At 53.3% G+C, this 22,014-nt stretch overlaps 6 protein-coding genes across 6 annotated transcripts; 3 read left to right on the forward strand and 3 right to left on the reverse strand.

The window, feature by feature from the left end:
• Window positions 1-856: 856 nt before the first annotated feature.
• LOC115346050 (claw keratin-like) lies at window positions 857-1,483 on the reverse strand. The gene has a single exon (XM_030025689.1). The coding sequence runs from the start codon at window positions 1,481-1,483 to the stop codon at window positions 1,094-1,096; it is 390 nt and encodes a 129-aa protein (XP_029881549.1). The 3' UTR covers window positions 857-1,093.
• Window positions 1,484-3,452: 1,969 nt separating this feature from the next.
• Window positions 3,453-3,938, forward strand: LOC115346039 (claw keratin-like). The gene has a single exon (XM_030025680.1). The coding sequence runs from the start codon at window positions 3,486-3,488 to the stop codon at window positions 3,873-3,875; it is 390 nt and encodes a 129-aa protein (XP_029881540.1). The 5' UTR covers window positions 3,453-3,485; the 3' UTR covers window positions 3,876-3,938.
• A 2,402-nt stretch (window positions 3,939-6,340) lies between these two features.
• Window positions 6,341-6,730, reverse strand: LOC115346059 (claw keratin-like). The gene has a single exon (XM_030025709.1). The coding sequence runs from the start codon at window positions 6,728-6,730 to the stop codon at window positions 6,341-6,343; it is 390 nt and encodes a 129-aa protein (XP_029881569.1).
• A 1,969-nt stretch (window positions 6,731-8,699) lies between these two features.
• LOC115346058 (claw keratin-like) lies at window positions 8,700-9,328 on the forward strand. Its single transcript, XM_030025707.1, has one exon. The coding sequence runs from the start codon at window positions 8,733-8,735 to the stop codon at window positions 9,138-9,140; it is 408 nt and encodes a 135-aa protein (XP_029881567.1). The 5' UTR covers window positions 8,700-8,732; the 3' UTR covers window positions 9,141-9,328.
• Window positions 9,329-11,370: 2,042 nt separating this feature from the next.
• On the reverse strand, window positions 11,371-11,997 carry LOC115346077 (claw keratin-like). The gene has a single exon (XM_030025733.1). The coding sequence runs from the start codon at window positions 11,995-11,997 to the stop codon at window positions 11,608-11,610; it is 390 nt and encodes a 129-aa protein (XP_029881593.1). The 3' UTR covers window positions 11,371-11,607.
• A 1,969-nt stretch (window positions 11,998-13,966) lies between these two features.
• On the forward strand, window positions 13,967-14,398 carry LOC115346070 (claw keratin-like). The gene has a single exon (XM_030025726.1). It carries the CDS (start codon window positions 14,000-14,002, stop codon window positions 14,396-14,398), a length of 399 nt encoding a protein of 132 aa, XP_029881586.1. The 5' UTR covers window positions 13,967-13,999.
• Window positions 14,399-22,014: the final 7,616 nt, after the last annotated feature.

The following is a 22,014-nucleotide window of genomic DNA, read 5'->3' on the forward strand; positions in this document are numbered from 1 at the left end:
TTGTGGGCTGGTGTGCAAACAAGGGCCAGCAAATCTGGTCCAGAGCACCGGGCTGTGGGAAGCTCTCCTGTCATTCTTTTCCTGGGCAGAGCCGTATCCCCAGGTGGCAGGTGGGTGACACAGGGAATCCCAGGAAGAGCTTCTGCTCCAGCAGTGGGGGCAAGACGGGGCCAAAAGTGCTGCAAGCAGCAGTGGAAGACGGAGGAAAAACAGGGTGAGGAGGTGGTGCAGGGGTGCAGGGATGTGGAGGGGATGGAGGCATGGCAGTTGGGGAGGTGCCAGGGGTTGCTCACCGTCTCCCCTATCGACCCGTGGCCTCCCGAGTGGCTCTGACCTGGGCCTTTGCCGTTGGAGCGGCTCCGTTGGCATCCCAGTCCCCGCAGCCCTGAGGCTGCAGGCAGCCCGTGGGGAATGGCCAGAGTGGGCGGCAAGCTCACTGTGGGGCCCAACAGCTCTTCTGGGGCTGTAGAGTGCAGGAGCCCAAAGTGGGGGGAAGACAGGGAAGGGAAAGAGGGAGAAGCTGTTGGTGAAGGAGACGAGCATGATCCCTGCTGCATAAGACTGGCTGGTGGAGGGACGTGCTGCCAAGGGCAGGCAGGAGGAAGCACAGCAGCTCCTGCAGGTGCCCCTGACGAGGCCCCGGGTGGGAGCTGGCTGGGGCGGCCCAGGGAGCCAAGGCTGCCACTCGGGGTACTGGGTATGGAGGAAGGATGAAGAAAAACCATGGGTCGACCTTGCGATGCGACACAGCTTTTATTGCACTCTGAGGGGAGGAGGCAGTTGGGAGAAGAGCAGCGCCCCGGCCAAGGGCAGCCCCACATCTCCTGGCAGCCGGCAGAGCGAGAGTGAGCATCAGCCGTGCCGCAGGAGCAGGCGCTTAGTGCGGGTCTCTGTCATCAGGGGGCAACAAGTCTTGAAGGGATGCTCAAGTAGGGCAGGAGAAGGCAGAGTTGGGCCCCAAGCAGGCACGAGGCACCCAAGCTCCGGAGAGCAGCAATGCCGAAGGCATGTCCTTCCACAGAGCGTCGTGTCGGCACGTGCCAGGGGCTTTTCTGGAGCTCTCCTTCATCTGTGGCCGGACCCGGTGTGGGGCTTAGCAGGGCCCACAGTTGCCGTTGAGGTACCTGTGGCCGCGGCCCCAGCCGCCATATCCGCAACCCCCGTAGCCTCCGTAGCCCCCAAGGCCTCCATAGCCTCCGTAGCCCCAAGAGCCTCCATAGCCCCCAAGGCCTCCAAAACCGCCGCGGCCTCCAAAAGTGCCACCAAAGCCCCCTCCAACTCCGGGGGCTCCCGCCGAGCCAACAACGCTGTACTGCGGGAAGGAGCTGAGGATGGGCCCGGGGAAGGTGATCACCGAGGGCGGGGGCTGGATCACCACCGTGGAGTCGGGGCACTGCCGCACGCAGGGCTCGTTGCAGGTGTCAGCCAGCGGGGCCGGGGCGGCCACCCCGCAGGAAGGGGCGCACAGGCTGGAGCAGGACATCTTCCAGGCAGGCAAGGAGTGCTGGAAAAGGCACCGGGGATTAGGCCAGGGTGTGGGGAAGGGGCTGTATGGAGGGAGGCAGGCAGAGATCCCCAAGAGGCTTCCAAGAGCTGGACTTACCCAGTTGATTAGGAGAGTCAAGTGGAGGAAGATGGATAGAGGGCTGCAAAGGCCTCAGCTCTTTTATACATGTCCCACACTGCCTGGGGCATCGGCCAAGGGGGTGGTGGTGGAAACCCCACGTAATCATGAAATCAAGTGAAAAAGCTTCATGACACAGATAATGAAGCGAGACAATTATATCCCTCTTCACTGGGGACTTTGGTGTGCAAACGTGCCCTGAAGAGGATAGGGGCGATGGGAGGGACAGACCGTGGCACGTCATTACATGAAAGACAAGGCGGTGCTGTAGTTGACCTCGTGCCACCAGTAAACCCCGATCTGTCCCTGATCCCCCACTTTGCCTGTGTAGAAGAGTCCTGGGCATCTTGCAGAAGTGCTTTGCAATCCTGGGCACAGCCATCACGCCTGTCATTAGCTCTCTTTTACAGGCTGGTAAACAGAGGCAGCGGGAGGTTGGGCAAAGGCAGAAGCCATTCCACACGCTCGGGGTGACTTCCAAATGCCCACCATCTCTGAATGCCCAGCAACAGCTGCGCGTCTCACGGTCTTGGGGTCCACAGGCATCTCTGCTAATTGCCCACCCTGAGGGCTCTGGCGGGCATTGGGGTTTTTAGGTCCCGGTTTCACTTGACGGCCACGCAAAGAGTAGAGGAGACGGGTGCCATGTGCGGCAAAACCGCAAACGCACAGGAGGCTGGTAGAGACGCGATGGGCACGGCAGTGGGGTAGAGCACAGGAGACCTCTGAGGCGGGGGACGTATATGGCGGAGCAGAAGGGCAGCAACGGGACCAGGTCACTGTCAGCTCCTTCAGCCTCATGTCTGTGAGCGTGGTCCTCCCCGAGCCCCCTCTGGAGGGACTTGATTACTCAGCTGGGCACTGAGGACCGTGCCCGGAGATGCTGGCCGAGCACCCACAGAGAGCCAGGCTGCATGTGGCCACGCTCCCTACGGGCACAGGCATGCTGGGCACCGATGGCTCTGGGTGCGTGGCTGGACTGCTGCTGAGTGCTGAGTGTGGCGTGGCTGGGGACAGCAATCTTCTGCAAGATGCCCAGGATTCTTCTACGTAAGCAAAGTGAGGGATTAGGGACAGGTCAGGGTTTATTGGTGCCGCGAGTTCAGCTACAGCAGCGCCTTGTCTTTCATGTAATGATGTGTCACAGCCTGTCCCTCCCATCACCTCTTTCTTCTCCGGGGCACATTTGCACGCCAATGTCCCCAGTGAGGAGGCACATAGTTGTCTCGCATCACTAGCTGTGCCAGGAAGCTTGTCCGCTTGAATTCATAATTACCTGGGGTTTTTGCAACCGCCCCCTTGGCCGATGGCCCGGGCAGTCTGGGGCATGTATAAAAGAGCTGAGGGCTTTGCAGCCCTCTATCCAGTTTCCTCCGCTTGACTCTCCTGACCATTGTGGTAAGTCCAAGTCTCACCTCCACCTTTCCTTCCTCAGCAGTGGCTTTCTCAAGGTCTCTTTTGCCGAGTGCTCCGCCACACTTTCATAGCACATGGTTAGGATGTGATGGTGCTGTTTCAGAACTACGGAAAGGATGGAAATTTAAACTCACAGGTACGACGCCCCGAGTATACCAGTGCCCTCAAGTCCTTTGGGAGCTTGGTGATTTTCCATCTGCTTTGGATGAGGGAGTTTTGCCTCCCTCCCGTGGCCGAGTAAGAACCAGGGAGCATGAGGGCAGCAAGGGCTCTAAAGCAGCATGTCAACTCTGGAACGTGTTTTTGCTGTGACTGCCGAGATAATCCCGAGCACGCCCTGGGACACAGGTTCCAAGTGTGAGAGAGGCCGGAGGGACTTAGCATCAGGCCTTGCACTGAGCCAGAGCTCTGCCTTGTCTTGCAGCTTTACCTCCCGAACCCAAGGATGTCCTGCTCCAGCCTGTGCGCCCCTTCCTGCGGGGTGGCCGCCCCGGCCCCGCTGGCTGACACCTGCAACGAGCCCTGCGTGCGGCAGTGCCCCGACTCCACGGTGGTGATCCAGCCCCCGCCCTCGGTGGTCACCTTCCCCGGGCCCATCCTCAGCTCCTTCCCGCAGTACAGCGTTGTTGGCTCGGCGGGAGCCCCCGGAGTTGGAGGGGGCTTTGGTGGCACTTTTGGAGGCCGCGGCGGTTTTGGAGGCCTTGGGGGCTATGGAGGCTCTTGGGGCTACGGAGGCTATGGAGGCCTTGGGGGCTACGGAGGCTACGGGGGTTGCGGATATGGCGGCTGGGGCCGAGGCCACAGGTACCTCAACGGCAACTGTGGGCCCTGCTAAGCCCCACACCGGGTCCGGCCACAGATGAAGGAGAGCTCCAGAAAAGCCCCTGGCACGTGCCGACACGACGCTCTGTGGAAGGACATGCCTTCGGCATTGCTGCTCACCGGAGCTTGGGTGCCTCGTGCCTGCTTGGGGCCCAACTCTGCCTTCTCCTGCCCTACTTGAGCATCCCTTCAAGACTTGTTGCCCCCTGATGACAGAGACCCGCACTAAGCGCCTGCTCCTGCGGCACGGCTGATGCTCACTCTCGCTCTGCCGGCTGCCAGGAGATGTGGGGCTGCCCTTGGCCGGGGCGCTGCTCTTCTCCCAACTGCCTCCTCCCCTCAGAGTGCAATAAAAGCTGTGTCGCATCGCAAGGTCGACCCATGGTTTTTCTTCATCCCTCCTTCTTCTTTCCCCCAAACCTCGGGGCGTGTTGGTCCGGGCTGCTTGAGTCTGCCACGGTAGTGCCCTTGGAGCATTTGGGCAGTTTGCTCGGTGTCTTACAGCTGATGATGACAGTCCCAGCTGAGCCTTGTAGAGCACATCCCACTGAGCTTCCTCTGGTCTCCCACCAGCAACAAACACAATACATTCCCAAAGCCCACTTTGAATACGTGAAAGCGCCATAGGGGTCTTGCAGAAGCTCTTCCAAATCCCCTGCAAAACCAGCATGCCAGGCATTACCTCCTTTTACTGCCTTGTTAACGGTCACGTTTGGAGGTCCAGGGAAATGGAGAGACGACCGCTGCATGTACAGCGCTGCTGGCCGTGCCCCTGTGCCCAGCTAGAGGTGGGGGCCACCGGGAAGGAGTGAGATAGACACAGCCACGTCTTCCCAAATTTCCCCTCAGAGGCCTGAAGTGGCCACGGGTATCCAGTCAGGTGAAGCACAAAGCTCTCCGAGCAGGAGGTTGGGTCGTCTACCCTCCTGAGGTGCCTCCCTTCTCCAAGTATCTTCTGATCTTGTGATCCCAGGACGGCAAAGTGGTCTTGGACAGAGACACTTCCGGCCAGAGCCACCAGGAAGGGCAGTGTGGCAGCACGTTGGTCACTGCTGGGGAGCTCAAGAAAAGATGTCTCATCCGCAGGTGTGAACACAGAGGATGGGGTAGAAGGCAGCAAGATGGCAAGAGCAGGCGTTCCTTCCTTCCACTGCCTGAACTGAAGTTTGCACGTCTTCTCTTTCCCTTGAGGGTGTTTCAATCTCTGCCCGTCCTCACAGCTGGCCAGGTCCCCCTGCACTGACTCTCGGCCATCCCCCAGGTCCTGGCTCACGTGGTGTCCCCTGTGTGTCTGCTGAGGGCACAGTGGTGGAAGGGGGTTCTGGTGACCCCGTCATGGCTGCTGTGGCTGGGTGCTTTGCGGGGGGTGTGGCAGTGTGGGCTACTTTGTGGGCTGGTGTGCAAACAAGGGCCAGCAAATCTGGTCCAGAGCACCGGGCTGTGGGAAGCTCTCCTGTCATTCTTTTCCTGGGCAGAGCCGTATCCCCAGGTGGCAGGTGGGTGACACAGGGAATCCCAGGAAGAGCTTCTGCTCCAGCAGTGGGGGCAAGACGGGGCCAAAAGTGCTGCAAGCAGCAGTGGAAGACGGAGGAAAAACAGGGTGAGGAGGTGGTGCAGGGGTGCAGGGATGTGGAGGGGATGGAGGCATGGCAGTTGGGGAGGTGCCGGGGGTTGCTCACCGTCTCCCCTATCGACCCGTGGCCTCCCGAGTGGCTCTGACCTGGGCCTTTGCCGTTGGAGCGGCTCCGTTGGCATCCCAGTCCCCGCAGTCCTGAGGCTGCAGGCAGCCCGTGGGGAATGGCCAGAGTGGGCGGCAAGCTCACTGTGGGGCCCAACAGCTCTTCTGGGGCTGTAGAGTGCAGGAGCCCAAAGTGGGGGGAAGACAGGGAAGGGAAAGAGGGAGAAGCTGTTGGTGAAGGAGACGAGCATGATCCCTGCTGCATAAGACTGGCTGGTGGAGGGACGTGCTGCCAAGGGCAGGCAGGAGGAAGCACAGCAGCTCCTGCAGGTGCCCCTGACGAGGCCCCGGGTGGGAGCTGGCTGGGGCGGCCCAGGGAGCCAAGGCTGCCACTCGGGGTACTGGGTATGGAGGAAGGATGAAGAAAAACCATGGGTCGACCTTGCGATGCGACACAGCTTTTATTGCACTCTGAGGGGAGGAGGCAGTTGGGAGAAGAGCAGCGCCCCGGCCAAGGGCAGCCCACGTCTCCTGGCAGCCGGCAGAGCGAGAGTGAGCATCAGCCGTGCCGCAGGAGCAGGCGCTTAGTGCGGGTCTCTGTCATCAGGGGGCAACAAGTCTTGAAGGGATGCTCAAGTAGGGCAGGAGAAGGCAGAGTTGGGCCCCAAGCAGGCACGAGGCACCCAAGCTCCGGAGAGCAGCAATGCCGAAGGCATGTCCTTCCACAGAGCGTCGTGTCGGCACGTGCCGGGGGCTTTTCTGGAGCTCTCCTTCATCTGTGGCCGGACCCGGTGTGGGGCTTAGCAGGGCCCACAGTTGCCGTTGAGGTACCTGTGGCCGCGGCCCCAGCCGCCATATCCGCAACCCCCGTAGCCTCCGTAGCCCCCAAGGCCTCCATAGCCTCCGTAGCCCCAAGAGCCTCCATAGCCCCCAAGGCCTCCAAAACCGCCGCGGCCTCCAAAAGTGCCACCAAAGCCCCCTCCAACTCCGGGGGCTCCCGCCGAGCCAACAACGCTGTACTGCGGGAAGGAGCTGAGGATGGGCCCGGGGAAGGTGATCACCGAGGGCGGGGGCTGGATCACCACCGTGGAGTCGGGGCACTGCCGCACGCAGGGCTCGTTGCAGGTGTCAGCCAGCGGGGCCGGGGCGGCCACCCCGCAGGAAGGGGCGCACAGGCTGGAGCAGGACATCTTCCAGGCAGGCAAGGAGTGCTGGAAAAGGCACCGGGGATTAGGCCAGGGTGTGGGGAAGGGGCTGTATGGAGGGAGGCAGGCAGAGATCCCCAAGAGGCTTCCAAGAGCTGGACTTACCCAGTTGATTAGGAGAGTCAAGTGGAGGAAGATGGATAGAGGGCTGCAAAGGCCTCAGCTCTTTTATACATGTCCCACACTGCCTGGGGCATCGGCCAAGGGGGTGGTGGTGGAAACCCCACGTAATCATGAAATCAAGTGAAAAAGCTTCATGACACAGATAATGAAGCGAGACAATTATATCCCTCTTCACTGGGGACTTTGGTGTGCAAACGTGCCCTGAAGAGGATAGGGGCGATGGGAGGGACAGACCGTGGCACGTCATTACATGAAAGACAAGGCGGTGCTGTAGTTGACCTCGTGCCACCAGTAAACCCCGATCTGTCCCTGATCCCCCACTTTGCCTGTGTAGAAGAGTCCTGGGCATCTTGCAGAAGTGCTTTGCAATCCTGGGCACAGCCATCACGCCTGTCATTAGCTCTCTTTTACAGGCTGGTAAACAGAGGCAGCGGGAGGTTGGGCAAAGGCAGAAGCCATTCCACACGCTCGGGGTGACTTCCAAATGCCCACCATCTCTGAATGCCCAGCAACAGCTGCGCGTCTCACGGTCTTGGGGTCCACAGGCATCTCTGCTAATTGCCCACCCTGAGGGCTCTGGCGGGCATTGGGGTTTTTAGGTCCCGGTTTCACTTGACGGCCACGCAAAGAGTAGAGGAGACGGGTGCCATGTGCGGCAAAACCGCAAACGCACAGGAGGCTGGTAGAGACGCGATGGGCACGGCAGTGGGGTAGAGCACAGGAGACCTCTGAGGCGGGGGACGTATATGGCGGAGCAGAAGGGCAGCAACGGGACCAGGTCACTGTCAGCTCCTTCAGCCTCATGTCTGTGAGCGTGGTCCTCCCCGAGCCCCCTCTGGAGGGACTTGATTACTCAGCTGGGCACTGAGGACCGTGCCCGGAGATGCTGGCCGAGCACCCACAGAGAGCCAGGCTGCATGTGGCCACGCTCCCTACGGGCACAGGCATGCTGGGCACCGATGGCTCTGGGTGCGTGGCTGGACTGCTGCTGAGTGCTGAGTGTGGCGTGGCTGGGGACAGCAATCTTCTGCAAGATGCCCAGGATTCTTCTACGTAAGCAAAGTGAGGGATTAGGGACAGGTCAGGGTTTATTGGTGCCGCGAGTTCAGCTACAGCAGCGCCTTGTCTTTCATGTAATGATGTGTCACAGCCTGTCCCTCCCATCACCTCTTTCTTCTCCGGGGCACATTTGCACGCCAATGTCCCCAGTGAGGAGGCACATAGTTGTCTCGCATCACTAGCTGTGCCAGGAAGCTTGTCCGCTTGAATTCATAATTACCTGGGGTTTTTGCAACCGCCCCCTTGGCCGATGGCCCGGGCAGTCTGGGGCATGTATAAAAGAGCTGAGGGCTTTGCAGCCCTCTATCCAGTTTCCTCCGCTTGACTCTCCTGACCATTGTGGTAAGTCCAAGTCTCACCTCCACCTTTCCTTCCTCAGCAGTGGCTTTCTCAAGGTCTCTTTTGCCGAGTGCTCCGCCACACTTTCATAGCACATGGTTAGGATGTGATGGTGCTGTTTCAGAACTACGGAAAGGATGGAAATTTAAACTCACAGGTACGACGCCCCGAGTATACCAGTGCCCTCAAGTCCTTTGGGAGCTTGGTGATTTTCCATCTGCTTTGGATGAGGGAGTTTTGCCTCCCTCCCGTGGCCGAGTAAGAACCAGGGAGCATGAGGGCAGCAAGGGCTCTAAAGCAGCATGTCAACTCTGGAACGTGTTTTTGCTGTGACTGCCGAGATAATCCCGAGCACGCCCTGGGACACAGGTTCCAAGTGTGAGAGAGGCCGGAGGGACTTAGCATCAGGCCTTGCACTGAGCCAGAGCTCTGCCTTGTCTTGCAGCTTTACCTCCCGAACCCAAGGATGTCCTGCTCCAGCCTGTGCGCCCCTTCCTGCGGGGTGGCCGCCCCGGCCCCGCTGGCTGACACCTGCAACGAGCCCTGCGTGCGGCAGTGCCCCGACTCCACGGTGGTGATCCAGCCCCCGCCCTCGGTGGTCACCTTCCCCGGGCCCATCCTCAGCTCCTTCCCGCAGTACAGCGTTGTTGGCTCGGCGGGAGCCCCCGGAGTTGGAGGGGGCTTTGGTGGCACTTTTGGAGGCCGCGGCGGTTTTGGAGGCCTTGGGGGCTATGGAGGCTCTTGGGGCTACGGAGGCTACGGGGGCTATGGAGGCTACGGGGTCTACGGAGGCTATGGGGGCTACGGGGGTTGCGGATATGGCGGCTGGGGCCGAGGCCACAGGTACCTCAACGGCAACTGTGGGCCCTGCTAAGCCCCACACCGGGTCCGGCCACAGATGAAGGAGAGCTCCAGAAAAGCCCCCGGCACGTGCCGACACGACGCTCTGTGGAAGGACATGCCTTCGGCATTGCTGCTCTCCGGAGCTTGGGTGCCTCGTGCCTGCTTGGGGCCCAACTCTGCCTTCTCCTGCCCTACTTGAGCATCCCTTCAAGACTTGTTGCCCCCTGATGACAGAGACCCGCACTAAGCGCCTGCTCCTGCGGCACGGCTGATGCTCACTCTCGCTCTGCCGGCTGCCAGGAGATGTGGGGCTGCCCTTGGCCGGGGCGCTGCTCTTCTCCCAACTGCCTCCTCCCCTCAGAGTGCAATAAAAGCTGTGTCGCATCGCAAGGTCGACCCATGGTTTTTCTTCATCCCTCCTTCTTCTTTCCCCCAAACCTCGGGGCGTGTTGGTCCGGGCTGCTTGAGTCTGCCACGGTAGTGCCCTTGGAGCATTTGGGCAGTTTGCTCGGTGTCTTACAGCTGATGATGACAGTCCCAGCTGAGCCTTGTAGAGCACATCCCACTGAGCTTCCTCTGGTCTCCCACCAGCAACAAACACAATACATTCCCAAAGCCCACTTTGAATACGTGAAAGCGCCATAGGGGTCTTGCAGAAGCTCTTCCAAATCCCCTGCAAAACCAGCATGCCAGGCATTACCTCCTTTTACTGCCTTGTTAACGGTCACGTTTGGAGGTCCAGGGAAATGGAGAGACGACCGCTGCATGTACAGCGCTGCTGGCCGTGCCCCTGTGCCCAGCTAGAGGTGGGGGCCACCGGGAAGGAGTGAGATAGACACAGCCACGTCTTCCCAAATTTCCCCTCAGAGGCCTGAAGTGGCCACGGGTATCCAGTCAGGTGAAGCACAAAGCTCTCCGAGCAGGAGGTTGGGTCGTCTACCCTCCTGAGGTGCCTCCCTTCTCCAAGTATCTTCTGATCTTGTGATCCCAGGACGGCAAAGTGGTCTTGGACAGAGACACTTCCGGCCAGAGCCACCAGGAAGGGCAGTGTGGCAGCACGTTGGTCACTGCTGGGGAGCTCAAGAAAAGATGTCTCATCCGCAGGTGTGAACACAGAGGATGGGGTAGAAGGCAGCAAGATGGCAAGAGCAGGCGTTCCTTCCTTCCACTGCCTGAACTGAAGTTTGCACGTCTTCTCTTTCCCTTGAGGGTGTTTCAATCTCTGCCCGTCCTCACAGCTGGCCAGGTCCCCCTGCACTGACTCTCGGCCATCCCCCAGGTCCTGGCTCACGTGGTGTCCCCTGTGTGTCTGCTGAGGGCACAGTGGTGGAAGGGGGTTCTGGTGACCCCGTCATGGCTGCTGTGGCTGGGTGCTTTGCGGGGGGTGTGGCAGTGTGGGCTACTTTGTGGGCTGGTGTGCAAACAAGGGCCAGCAAATCTGGTCCAGAGCACCGGGCTGTGGGAAGCTCTCCTGTCATTCTTTTCCTGGGCAGAGCCGTATCCCCAGGTGGCAGGTGGGTGACACAGGGAATCCCAGGAAGAGCTTCTGCTCCAGCAGTGGGGGCAAGACGGGGCCAAAAGTGCTGCAAGCAGCAGTGGAAGACGGAGGAAAAACAGGGTGAGGAGGTGGTGCAGGGGTGCAGGGATGTGGAGGGGATGGAGGCATGGCAGTTGGGGAGGTGCCAGGGGTTGCTCACCGTCTCCCCTATCGACCCGTGGCCTCCCGAGTGGCTCTGACCTGGGCCTTTGCCGTTGGAGCGGCTCCGTTGGCATCCCAGTCCCCGCAGTCCTGAGGCTGCAGGCAGCCCGTGGGGAATGGCCAGAGTGGGCGGCAAGCTCACTGTGGGGCCCAACAGCTCTTCTGGGGCTGTAGAGTGCAGGAGCCCAAAGTGGGGGGAAGACAGGGAAGGGAAAGAGGGAGAAGCTGTTGGTGAAGGAGACGAGCATGATCCCTGCTGCATAAGACTGGCTGGTGGAGGGACGTGCTGCCAAGGGCAGGCAGGAGGAAGCACAGCAGCTCCTGCAGGTGCCCCTGACGAGGCCCCGGGTGGGAGCTGGCTGGGGCGGCCCAGGGAGCCAAGGCTGCCACTCGGGGGTACTGGGTATGGAGGAAGGATGAAGAAAAACCATGGGTCGACCTTGCGATGCGACACAGCTTTTATTGCACTCTGAGGGGAGGAGGCAGTTGGGAGAAGAGCAGCGCCCCGGCCAAGGGCAGCCCCACATCTCCTGGCAGCCGGCAGAGCGAGAGTGAGCATCAGCCGTGCCGCAGGAGCAGGCGCTTAGTGCGGGTCTCTGTCATCAGGGGGCAACAAGTCTTGAAGGGATGCTCAAGTAGGGCAGGAGAAGGCAGAGTTGGGCCCCAAGCAGGCACGAGGCACCCAAGCTCCGGAGAGCAGCAATGCCGAAGGCATGTCCTTCCACAGAGCGTCGTGTCGGCACGTGCCAGGGGCTTTTCTGGAGCTCTCCTTCATCTGTGGCCGGACCCGGTGTGGGGCTTAGCAGGGCCCACAGTTGCCGTTGAGGTACCTGTGGCCGCGGCCCCAGCCGCCATATCCGCAACCCCCGTAGCCTCCGTAGCCCCCAAGGCCTCCATAGCCTCCGTAGCCCCAAGAGCCTCCATAGCCCCCAAGGCCTCCAAAACCGCCGCGGCCTCCAAAAGTGCCACCAAAGCCCCCTCCAACTCCGGGGGCTCCCGCCGAGCCAACAACGCTGTACTGCGGGAAGGAGCTGAGGATGGGCCCGGGGAAGGTGATCACCGAGGGCGGGGGCTGGATCACCACCGTGGAGTCGGGGCACTGCCGCACGCAGGGCTCGTTGCAGGTGTCAGCCAGCGGGGCCGGGGCGGCCACCCCGCAGGAAGGGGCGCACAGGCTGGAGCAGGACATCTTCCAGGCAGGCAAGGAGTGCTGGAAAAGGCACCGGGGATTAGGCCAGGGTGTGGGGAAGGGGCTGTATGGAGGGAGGCAGGCAGAGATCCCCAAGAGGCTTCCAAGAGCTGGACTTACCCAGTTGATTAGGAGAGTCAAGTGGAGGAAGATGGATAGAGGGCTGCAAAGGCCTCAGCTCTTTTATACATGTCCCACACTGCCTGGGGCATCGGCCAAGGGGGTGGTGGTGGAAACCCCACGTAATCATGAAATCAAGTGAAAAAGCTTCATGACACAGATAATGAAGCGAGACAATTATATCCCTCTTCACTGGGGACTTTGGTGTGCAAACATGCCCTGAAGAGGATAGGGGCGATGGGAGGGACAGACCGTGGCACGTCATTACATGAAAGACAAGGCGGTGCTGTAGTTGACCTCGTGCCACCAGTAAACCCCGATCTGTCCCTGATCCCCCACTTTGCCTGTGTAGAAGAGTCCTGGGCATCTTGCAGAAGTGCTTTGCAATCCTGGGCACAGCCATCACGCCTGTCATTAGCTCTCTTTTACAGGCTGGTAAACAGAGGCAGCGGGAGGTTGGGCAAAGGCAGAAGCCATTCCACACGCTCGGGGTGACTTCCAAATGCCCACCATCTCTGAATGCCCAGCAACAGCTGCGCGTCTCACGGTCTTGGGGTCCACAGGCATCTCTGCTAATTGCCCACCCTGAGGGCTCTGGCGGGCATTGGGGTTTTTAGGTCCCGGTTTCACTTGACGGCCACGCAAAGAGTAGAGGAGACGGGTGCCATGTGCGGCAAAACCGCAAACGCACAGGAGGCTGGTAGAGACGCGATGGGCACGGCAGTGGGGTAGAGCACAGGAGACCTCTGAGGCGGGGGACGTATATGGCGGAGCAGAAGGGCAGCAACGGGACCAGGTCACTGTCAGCTCCTTCAGCCTCATGTCTGTGAGCGTGGTCCTCCCCGAGCCCCCTCTGGAGGGACTTGATTACTCAGCTGGGCACTGAGGACCGTGCCCGGAGATGCTGGCCGAGCACCCACAGAGAGCCAGGCTGCATGTGGCCACGCTCCCTACGGGCACAGGCATGCTGGGCACCGATGGCTCTGGGTGCGTGGCTGGACTGCTGCTGAGTGCTGAGTGTGGCGTGGCTGGGGACAGCAATCTTCTGCAAGATGCCCAGGATTCTTCTACGTAAGCAAAGTGAGGGATTAGGGACAGGTCAGGGTTTATTGGTGCCGCGAGTTCAGCTACAGCAGCGCCTTGTCTTTCATGTAATGATGTGTCACAGCCTGTCCCTCCCATCACCTCTTTCTTCTCCGGGGCACATTTGCACGCCAATGTCCCCAGTGAGGAGGCACATAGTTGTCTCGCATCACTAGCTGTGCCAGGAAGCTTGTCCGCTTGAATTCATAATTACCTGGGGTTTTTGCAACCGCCCCCTTGGCCGATGGCCCGGGCAGTCTGGGGCATGTATAAAAGAGCTGAGGGCTTTGCAGCCCTCTATCCAGTTTCCTCCGCTTGACTCTCCTGACCATTGTGGTAAGTCCAAGTCTCACCTCCACCTTTCCTTCCTCAGCAGTGGCTTTCTCAAGGTCTCTTTTGCCGAGTGCTCCGCCACACTTTCATAGCACATGGTTAGGATGTGATGGTGCTGTTTCAGAACTACGGAAAGGATGGAAATTTAAACTCACAGGTACGACGCCCCGAGTATACCAGTGCCCTCAAGTCCTTTGGGAGCTTGGTGATTTTCCATCTGCTTTGGATGAGGGAGTTTTGCCTCCCTCCCGTGGCCGAGTAAGAACCAGGGAGCATGAGGGCAGCAAGGGCTCTAAAGCAGCATGTCAACTCTGGAACGTGTTTTTGCTGTGACTGCCGAGATAATCCCGAGCACGCCCTGGGACACAGGTTCCAAGTGTGAGAGAGGCCGGAGGGACTTAGCATCAGGCCTTGCACTGAGCCAGAGCTCTGCCTTGTCTTGCAGCTTTACCTCCCGAACCCAAGGATGTCCTGCTCCAGCCTGTGCGCCCCTTCCTGCGGGGTGGCCGCCCCGGCCCCGCTGGCTGACACCTGCAACGAGCCCTGCGTGCGGCAGTGCCCCGACTCCACGGTGGTGATCCAGCCCCCGCCCTCGGTGGTCACCTTCCCCGGGCCCATCCTCAGCTCCTTCCCGCAGTACAGCGTTGTTGGCTCGGCGGGAGCCCCCGGAGTTGGAGGGGGCTTTGGTGGCACTTTTGGAGGCCGCGGCGGTTTTGGAGGCCTTGGGGGCTATGGAGGCTCTTGGGGCTACGGAGGCTACGGGGGCTATGGAGGCTACGGAGGCTACGGAGGCTATGGGGGTTGCGGATATGGCGGCTGGGGCCGAGGCCACAGGTACCTCAATGGCTACTGTGGGCATTGCTAAACCCCAAATATCCATGGAGTGTATTGGTGTATTTGCCCTCCCTCTCCACAAGTTGCCCCCCCTCTTTTCTACCACCACATGCAGAATAAACATTTTATCCTGTATTTAGGCTGTGCAAAGCAGCTACTTTTAGTTTATTGTCCTTGCTTATTTGCACAGAGTAACCTTGCAGATCTTCAGCTGGCAGCTTTAGGGTTTCCAGTACTGCCTCCTAAAGCTCCTCTCTATCTGGGATACAAAGAATCTGTACTCATCCTTGGTCGAGAGTCTCCCCTACTCTGCCTGGCTCTGAGATTCCCATCCTGCAATAGGAAGGGAGGGTGTCTGTGGACTGGAGGCCTGGGTTGTGCCTTGCTGCTGCCTTATGATATTCCTGTTTCCAATTTATTGGTTTTTTGTTGTTTATATTCTTTCTGTCACTGTCTATTGCATTTTCCATCAACATTAAAGAATCCGCATGGAATGAACAATTTCTTTGGTCTGAATTTCTTCACTGTGGCTGGAATTATGTCTAAAACTGAGTGATTATGTAAAATCTTAGATGGTGATTCATTTGCTAAAAACATTTGTGGAAGCTCTGATTTTCTCTTAGAAAAGAGTTTTGATCTGCAAGGTAGGCAAGTTGCTAGCAAATGATTAGCTTCATTACAAAAGACAGATATCAAAGGTGAAATACCACATTCTGTTTTGTGATGTCTATAGAGGAATGAAAACTAAACTATTGGTGTATTTCTTCCTATTCTTACTCTGCACCCTGTTCGCACCAGTCAGTCATGATGCTCGGGTTGATGCATTGAGCATGCAGCCTGCAATGGGTCTAGTGCATTCATGACTGCTGTTGTCTGTGCGCAGCCTGAGGGCATGTTTCCCCTGTGACCTCCGGGAAGTTCTGCATAGTGTGTCAGATGGCCACTTGTGGGCTGTACGTTTCTCCACCCTGCCAGCTGCACCCAGATTTTCATGTCTTGCTTTGGGCTGGGGCAAAGTGTTGGAAAGTTTCTCTGTCCTGAGACAGACATGGGAAATTAGGAGCTGAGCATTACCTGAGCCCTTGCAAGGACTGCTGTTGCAAGTGGCAGCTGCCTGGGCTCAGGTTGATCCTGGGGAGTGTCAAATGTTCAGCGCATGTTTAATGACTTTGCATAGAAAATTATTCCTGGGATTTTGTGACATTTGCACTCAACGAAGAAACATGGAATACCTACGACTAAGGATAAATATACTATAAATTCAACTGATAAATAAAAGAAGAAGGAAATGATTATGTGGTAGTAAAAACCAGAAGACATACTTTGCTACAGAAAATTTATTTGGAAAGAGAGAGCTTTTCTACAATTCTGGAACAAAATTGTACAGATTATAAAGACCATCTTTCCAGGGGTTCAATGAGGCTCTGGCTAATGACCATGGTCAAAATGATGCATTCTATGAAAAATGTTTTTTCTGCTTTGGTGCAGTTGCTGTGTGCAATTTCTAGCATCCTAAGTCACCTCTCTAAGTTCAGTGTCAATAATATAACTGAAATAAGACAAAGCATAATGTAAGCAGATGACTAAACTGGAAAGCCAGAGGATAACAGCTCTAAACTAAAGGCAAAATGAGAAAATGCACACATGACCCTGCCTTTCACAGGTGCTGAGTATTTGCAGCTCTCATTCTTTTCAGCTGGAGGGAGACAACACCCAGCACTCAGGGTGGTGCCTATCAGCTCCACCCCCAATTTGCATCTCAAGTTTCCTTTGCTGCTTCTTTAAATTGCTCTGTGCACACCATGGCTCAACTTAGTATGTCCATCGTTTCCCAGAGCGGTATGAATTACATGGATGTGTCCATTGGGAAGAATAAGTGTAGGAGTATTTTGGGGCACACCGTGGCTCAGGTCGGGCAATGACCTGGGGGGCAAGTTTCTCAACAGCTGCTTCCAGCCTCCCTGTCACGTCTGCTGGCAGAGGTGCTGTGGCTGGTGGCTCTGCCAGTGCCACCTCAGAGGGCTCTGAGGCTCCCACGATGGTTTGCTGTGGGTAGGTGGTGAGGATGGGCCCTGGGAAGGTGACGACGACGGGTGGTGGGTATATAATCACCCGGGAGTCACCACAGGCCACGACGCAGGGCTCGTTGCTGCTGGTGGCCAGGGGCTGGGGACACTTTGCCTCGCAGGGGTTGGTGCATGCCAGCTGGTTGGAAGCCATTGCCTGGCCGTGGTAGGGGAGTGCCTGCAATTTATTTGCAGAATTAGAAAAAAAAAAAAAAAAATGCAAAATCCCATGTACTTGGTTATTGACACATCTAAGCTTGGTTCTAAGAGATCTTTAGACAGAGGTACTTTGGATAAAGACAGCAGTTGAGCTCCTTTCCTTGTATCTGCCACCTTTTACTTAGCCTGCATCTATTTGTCCTTTCTAATTTGCTGCTTTAAGCTTGCTCTCTTTAATTCTTTTCCTCTGGGAGCAAAAATCCTCCCCTTTCCTTTGTATGCTGCCTCCAAAACAGACATCTGCTCTAAAGCCTCCCAGTCCTTTGTAATACTTCCTGGAGACAAGTTTGAACTTGTTCCCACAGCATCTCTTTTCTTCCCACACGCAGCTTCTCAGGGCAGTGCCTACAGTCTGCATTTTACAGGTGGGGTGCAAGGGAGCAAGGAGAAAAAACCCTGGATTTTCAATAGATGTGAGTGTTGAGTAATCTGTTTAGCAGCCTGCTTAATTTCCTATATTTTCTTTGCAGAGTCCTGTTATTTTCAGGCACCAAAAAGTTCCACTAAAATGCAGAAAAATGAAAGGCTAAGAATAAATGGAGGGTTAAAAATACTGGTTTAATTGTGGTGATCTTGTCAACCCAAATAAGAAAATTGCAGCTTCAGCTAGGGTACACACATTTAATAGAGTTTATTTCTTTCTTCAGATTAAATTGTCACATAAAAGCTAGTTCTCCATGGTATAGCATCACACTATTTTTTAAACTTGTTAATCAAAGATACCTTACAGTGATGAATAAGGCAAGTATTATTTTATTCTTAGTTAAGTCCTGTGCTGCAGTATACTAGAACTGCTGTGCTTGAGAACATTTGGAAGATGAGGACTAGGGGACATGGCAGCTTTGCAGTACTCCTTACAATAAGTAAACAGAAAATGCAGAATGTTTCTGAGGCAGATGGTGGGTAATTTGGAGATAATCTCTGAAATCAGCAAATCTCATCTATGGAGAAGTAGTATACAGGATCCTAAAATATGTAGCCAGCAACACTTTCTAATAAATAAGCTATTACATTGCCAAGCATAAAGTAAAAATATCCTGAAATCTACTTTCCTCCAGAAGCTCAGTGCTGTTTTGCACCAGGTGCTAGCAGCTTGCTGGCAAAGGGGAATGGGCAAGGCAATGAACTCTTTGATCTATTTACTTTTCTCAACTACATTCAGAGGAAGCAAAAGTATCCTCAAATGTATAATTCTGGAAAAAAAAAAAAAAAGAAGCAAAAAACATGCATAGTGTTTTCCCCCAAATACTCTTAGGTTAGAAAGCAGCTTTGACCTAAAAAAATGCTTAATTTAATATCTGTAAAAATGTATTAAAATACTAGCAAAGTTTTAATAGTTAGAAATGAAAGCTTATTTCCACAGTTACATTAAGTAATAATATCTAATCATCACTTGGTGTAGCTTGTTGTGACTCCAATTAAATTAGCTAAGGATAGGCAGATTATGAACAACAGCAATGCCGCATGTCTATAGCTACACAGAACTAACTTCGAACAAGGATTTTACTTCAACAGTTATCTATGAAATCCCCCCACCTAACAACTCCTGAATCCCCTAATCATGCCATATATGCAAAAACAATGCTAAAATCTATTCTTAGAGCTCTTCTGAAAATTTTTGAGAAGAGGTTGAAATTCCTAATTCCCCCATAAAATTAACAGCCCAAAGCAGTCTTGAAAAGCCCTTGCTTTTATTCTTACAACCTTTATCCAGCATAGAAAACATATGTAGAAATATGTTTACTAATGTCTCTGAGAGTCAGAATATTTATGCAGGATTTAGTCCCGATTTTAACAAAAATTCATGCGAAAGCAAAATTAAACTCAAGGTTTTTATAGTTTTCAAATCAGACTTACTCAGTGTACCGGAGAGAACAAGTCAAGAGTGGTAGTTAGAAAAGCCTTTCGTGGAGAGAGTATTTATACCCTTTCTCAGGTTGCCTGGAGGACCTGAGACACCCTTTGTGTAAAGGACCTTAATTACTTATGAAGCAAACTTTGTTGCATGTATTATTCCTGTAGTTGCAGTAATTGTTTTGCTCACTGTTTATGATTATCTAAAGCTGAGCTAGGTAATAATACAAAATGAAGATGGTAACTTGCAATTTCTTTTCATCTTGAAATTTCCTGGTTTTACTCTACTGATTTCATTAAGAATTAAAAATACACTAAGAATTAATAGACTGCTGGTACTTATCTTTGCTAAAAACATGACTGCACAGGGAGTCTCACAGATGTCAGAGGCAGTGTGTCAGCACACAAGATTTAGTTTGCTTATTGGAGATACAAACTGACATCTAGTAATTTGTCTCCATGCCTAGATAAATCTCTAGAAAGGCAGGGCTTGTCTTTCATCTGATACAATGTTAATAAAGTTTACAGATGTGCTCTTAAGCCAGAGGAAGTACCTGGTGCAAAAACTTCAAAGCGCAAAACTATCACAGAGTTATCTTTTAAATAAAAACGAAGCCATCCCCAATAATGAAGTTTAAAATGAGGAGTTGATTAAATAAATGTTTTACATATTTCATTCTGCATGAGGTCAGAGCAGTCTAAATCCACTAAGATATTATTACTATTAACATAAAATAATTTCCATGTATGACATACTAACAATTGTTTGTGAACTTTTTTGAAATCTTATTTCCTGATGTCTCCAGAATATTCCTGATAAGCTCCACAGCCTGGGAGACCTTTAGGGGTGCCTCATAAAATAAGAATAATTAATGTCATAACGCATCATGCCATAAACACCATGATGGTGGTGGTTTTAATTCATTTAAATGTGCTTGGCATTTTTTATGCCCGAATCTTCCCTCCAGAGGGAAGAGTGAGTGCGGTGAACTGATTTCTGGGAAAATGGGTGTACTGCGCACACACTTTGACAAGGTACTCCCGGTGACGTCTGCCAGTGTGCGTGGGAGCCTCCCATTGCGCACAATGCCTCTATGCGCACAGGGGCAGACTTAAGTCCATTGGTACTGGCTGGGGTAGCGTTCAGCCTGTTGGTATGTGCCATGACAGAGGGAGCCTCAGGTTTTCATGACTTGGTACAAACAAGGTAGGATGAATGCTGTGTATGTCAGAGAAGCTCACAATTCAGCTGAAAATATGGTCTAGATTTTTTTTCTTCTCCCTAAGTTTTCAATGTCTCTTGGTTTGAACTCTTTGGTAATTTCTAGCTGGAAGACCTCTGCCCTCCAAGGATGCAGCCCAGAAGTGCTATTTCAAAACACGGGTATTAAAGCACATGTAGGAAGTATGAAATTCATCCCTACAAAAGGTTTCTAGCTAAGCACTCCGGATTCTTCTCTCACTTGATCTCCGTGGCATTTCAGAGATCCCTGACAACTAGGAACTGAATCCTGGCTGTCACATTAAGATGCAGTCCCTTAACTACAATGTAATTAACTCTTTTTGAAATTCTCCCATAAGGTAGCAACACTATACAGAATTTTCTTTTTTCCCCTCAATTTTTGTATTATGCTCTAGAGTGACTAACAAAAGTAATAAAGGGCAAAGAGTAATGTAGACTGCATACATAACAATATAGAATGTTAATATTGTCAGCACCTATTAATTTTAAATTGTTTTTGAAAATTATATCCTTGCGTAAGGCAGGGACACCAGTAATAATGGCTCTTGCCTAGCTAAGATATGATTTATGTGGTCAAACCAGTTCTATTCAACTTCATAGCACAAAAGTTTTGCGTGTAAAGCTGAGTCAGGAGCACTTGCTAATGAAAAAATAATCAAAGGAAAATGCTTGGGGATGGATGCTCTGCTGATGTAGGTCTGCAACATTCACTCTCTTCACTTCAAAGAGGCTCTACCTGCTTACATCATCTGAACACATTATATCAGCAAGAATTCTGCCCATTAGGCAAGTATGAAGTGAAATACATGTCCAGAGCAGTAGCAAGAGTTAATTATATATTAGTGTATAGATCCACTGTTTTTTACATTGTTAGAAACTCTGGCTTTCTGATTTTATACAAACTATGAGTAAAAGTTGAATAACCCAAAATTTGAGGCAGTGAATCACAGTCTAATTAAGACGATGCCAGAAATTACCTTGATATATCTCCTTTAAGGTGATACTATTGCCCAACACTAGGCGTCACCTACAGCTATTATAATACAACTATTTGCATAGGCAACTTATTAATAAGTGTTTGTGAAACATTTTCAGTCCTCAGAATGTTCTCATGGTGTTTAATTATGAGGGTGTTCCCAGAAACACCTCATAAATCCTAATTTATGGCAGAAGAAGCATGATTTAACAAAACTACAGCTACTGGGGGGAAAAATAATCCACGGACTGGGTATATGACAGGGTGAAGGATGGTCTTCTCCAAACGTATTTGCCAGCTCAAGAGAACAGAGCCTTTTATGAAGGTCTTTTGATAACATTTGATGTGTAAAAAGGGGAAATTTTCTTGTATGATGGCCTCATGATGTGTGCAATTGCTGGCTGGCTTCTTGCTTTCCAACCTTGTCAGGACCCACACAGGTGTGGGGGGGTGGGGTTCACTGGCTTTTCTTTGTCTTTATCAGCACATTTCTAGGGCTTAGCAGACCAGCGAAAAACACCCTAAATGCAGTAGGAGAACCCAGGTTTTGTACCTTTTGTCCACTTCTAGCTGGGATTAAACTAGATTTTGAATGCTGAAAAATGACAAAGAACTGTCAGCAAATTATCAGTTGGTGTGGTAAACTTGGAGGATATAAATGTTAAAGGAGCACAGAAGGAGAGGCAATGAAAGTAGTAGGGTGGAAGAAAGACATCTCCCTCACCATGTGCTGACCAGAACGTACCGAAATGTATTGTAATACAAGAAAATCAAAACGCTGGCTTGCTCAGACTAGGAAAGCAAATTCAATTATTTAAATTATGTAAAATAAGTTTGGAGTATACCTATATCCCTGATCCCAGCTTTGTTTTGTTTCGTTTTGTTAATCCTGTTTCTTTGTGTATGGGTGGAAACCAAAGTCATGCAGATAGATTTACAAGATGCTGAGTTAACTCAGTATTATTTGGTCTCCACAGCTCCCTCTGGTTGCCCCACATGACATTACACAACCTGCCTTATTTTCCCTTTAAGTCTTGAGTTTTTCTTTTTCTCACCCACTTCCCAAGCACCCATGCCAACTCTTCATTGTACAGCATTAGGCAGCAACACATGGGTAGCAAACTGTTTTCCTTCTGTCATGTGTAAGCCCTTGCCTTAAGATAATTTTTATCTTTCTTCAATATGCATATAAATATGGATGCTGAAGATTCTGTTTGGTTTCCTAAAGATAGATAAGGAGCAGACCAGACTGGCTTATAACTGTGTACGTCAACTTTATATTACCTGTA

The sequence above is a fragment of the Aquila chrysaetos genome, chromosome 9, assembly GCF_900496995.4.
Source record: "Aquila chrysaetos chrysaetos chromosome 9, bAquChr1.4, whole genome shotgun sequence".
NCBI lineage: Eukaryota > Metazoa > Chordata > Aves > Accipitriformes > Accipitridae > Aquila > Aquila chrysaetos.

What these genes read in the sequence shown, in the direction of transcription:
- LOC115346050 (XM_030025689.1), bottom strand. Translation starts at nt 1,483, where the DNA reads ATGTCCTGCTCCAGCCTGTGCGCCCCTTCCTGCGGGGTGGCCGCCCCG.
- LOC115346039 (XM_030025680.1), top strand. Translation starts at nt 3,486, where the DNA reads ATGTCCTGCTCCAGCCTGTGCGCCCCTTCCTGCGGGGTGGCCGCCCCG.
- LOC115346059 (XM_030025709.1), bottom strand. Translation starts at nt 6,730, where the DNA reads ATGTCCTGCTCCAGCCTGTGCGCCCCTTCCTGCGGGGTGGCCGCCCCG.
- LOC115346058 (XM_030025707.1), top strand. Translation starts at nt 8,733, where the DNA reads ATGTCCTGCTCCAGCCTGTGCGCCCCTTCCTGCGGGGTGGCCGCCCCG.
- LOC115346077 (XM_030025733.1), bottom strand. Translation starts at nt 11,997, where the DNA reads ATGTCCTGCTCCAGCCTGTGCGCCCCTTCCTGCGGGGTGGCCGCCCCG.
- LOC115346070 (XM_030025726.1), top strand. Translation starts at nt 14,000, where the DNA reads ATGTCCTGCTCCAGCCTGTGCGCCCCTTCCTGCGGGGTGGCCGCCCCG.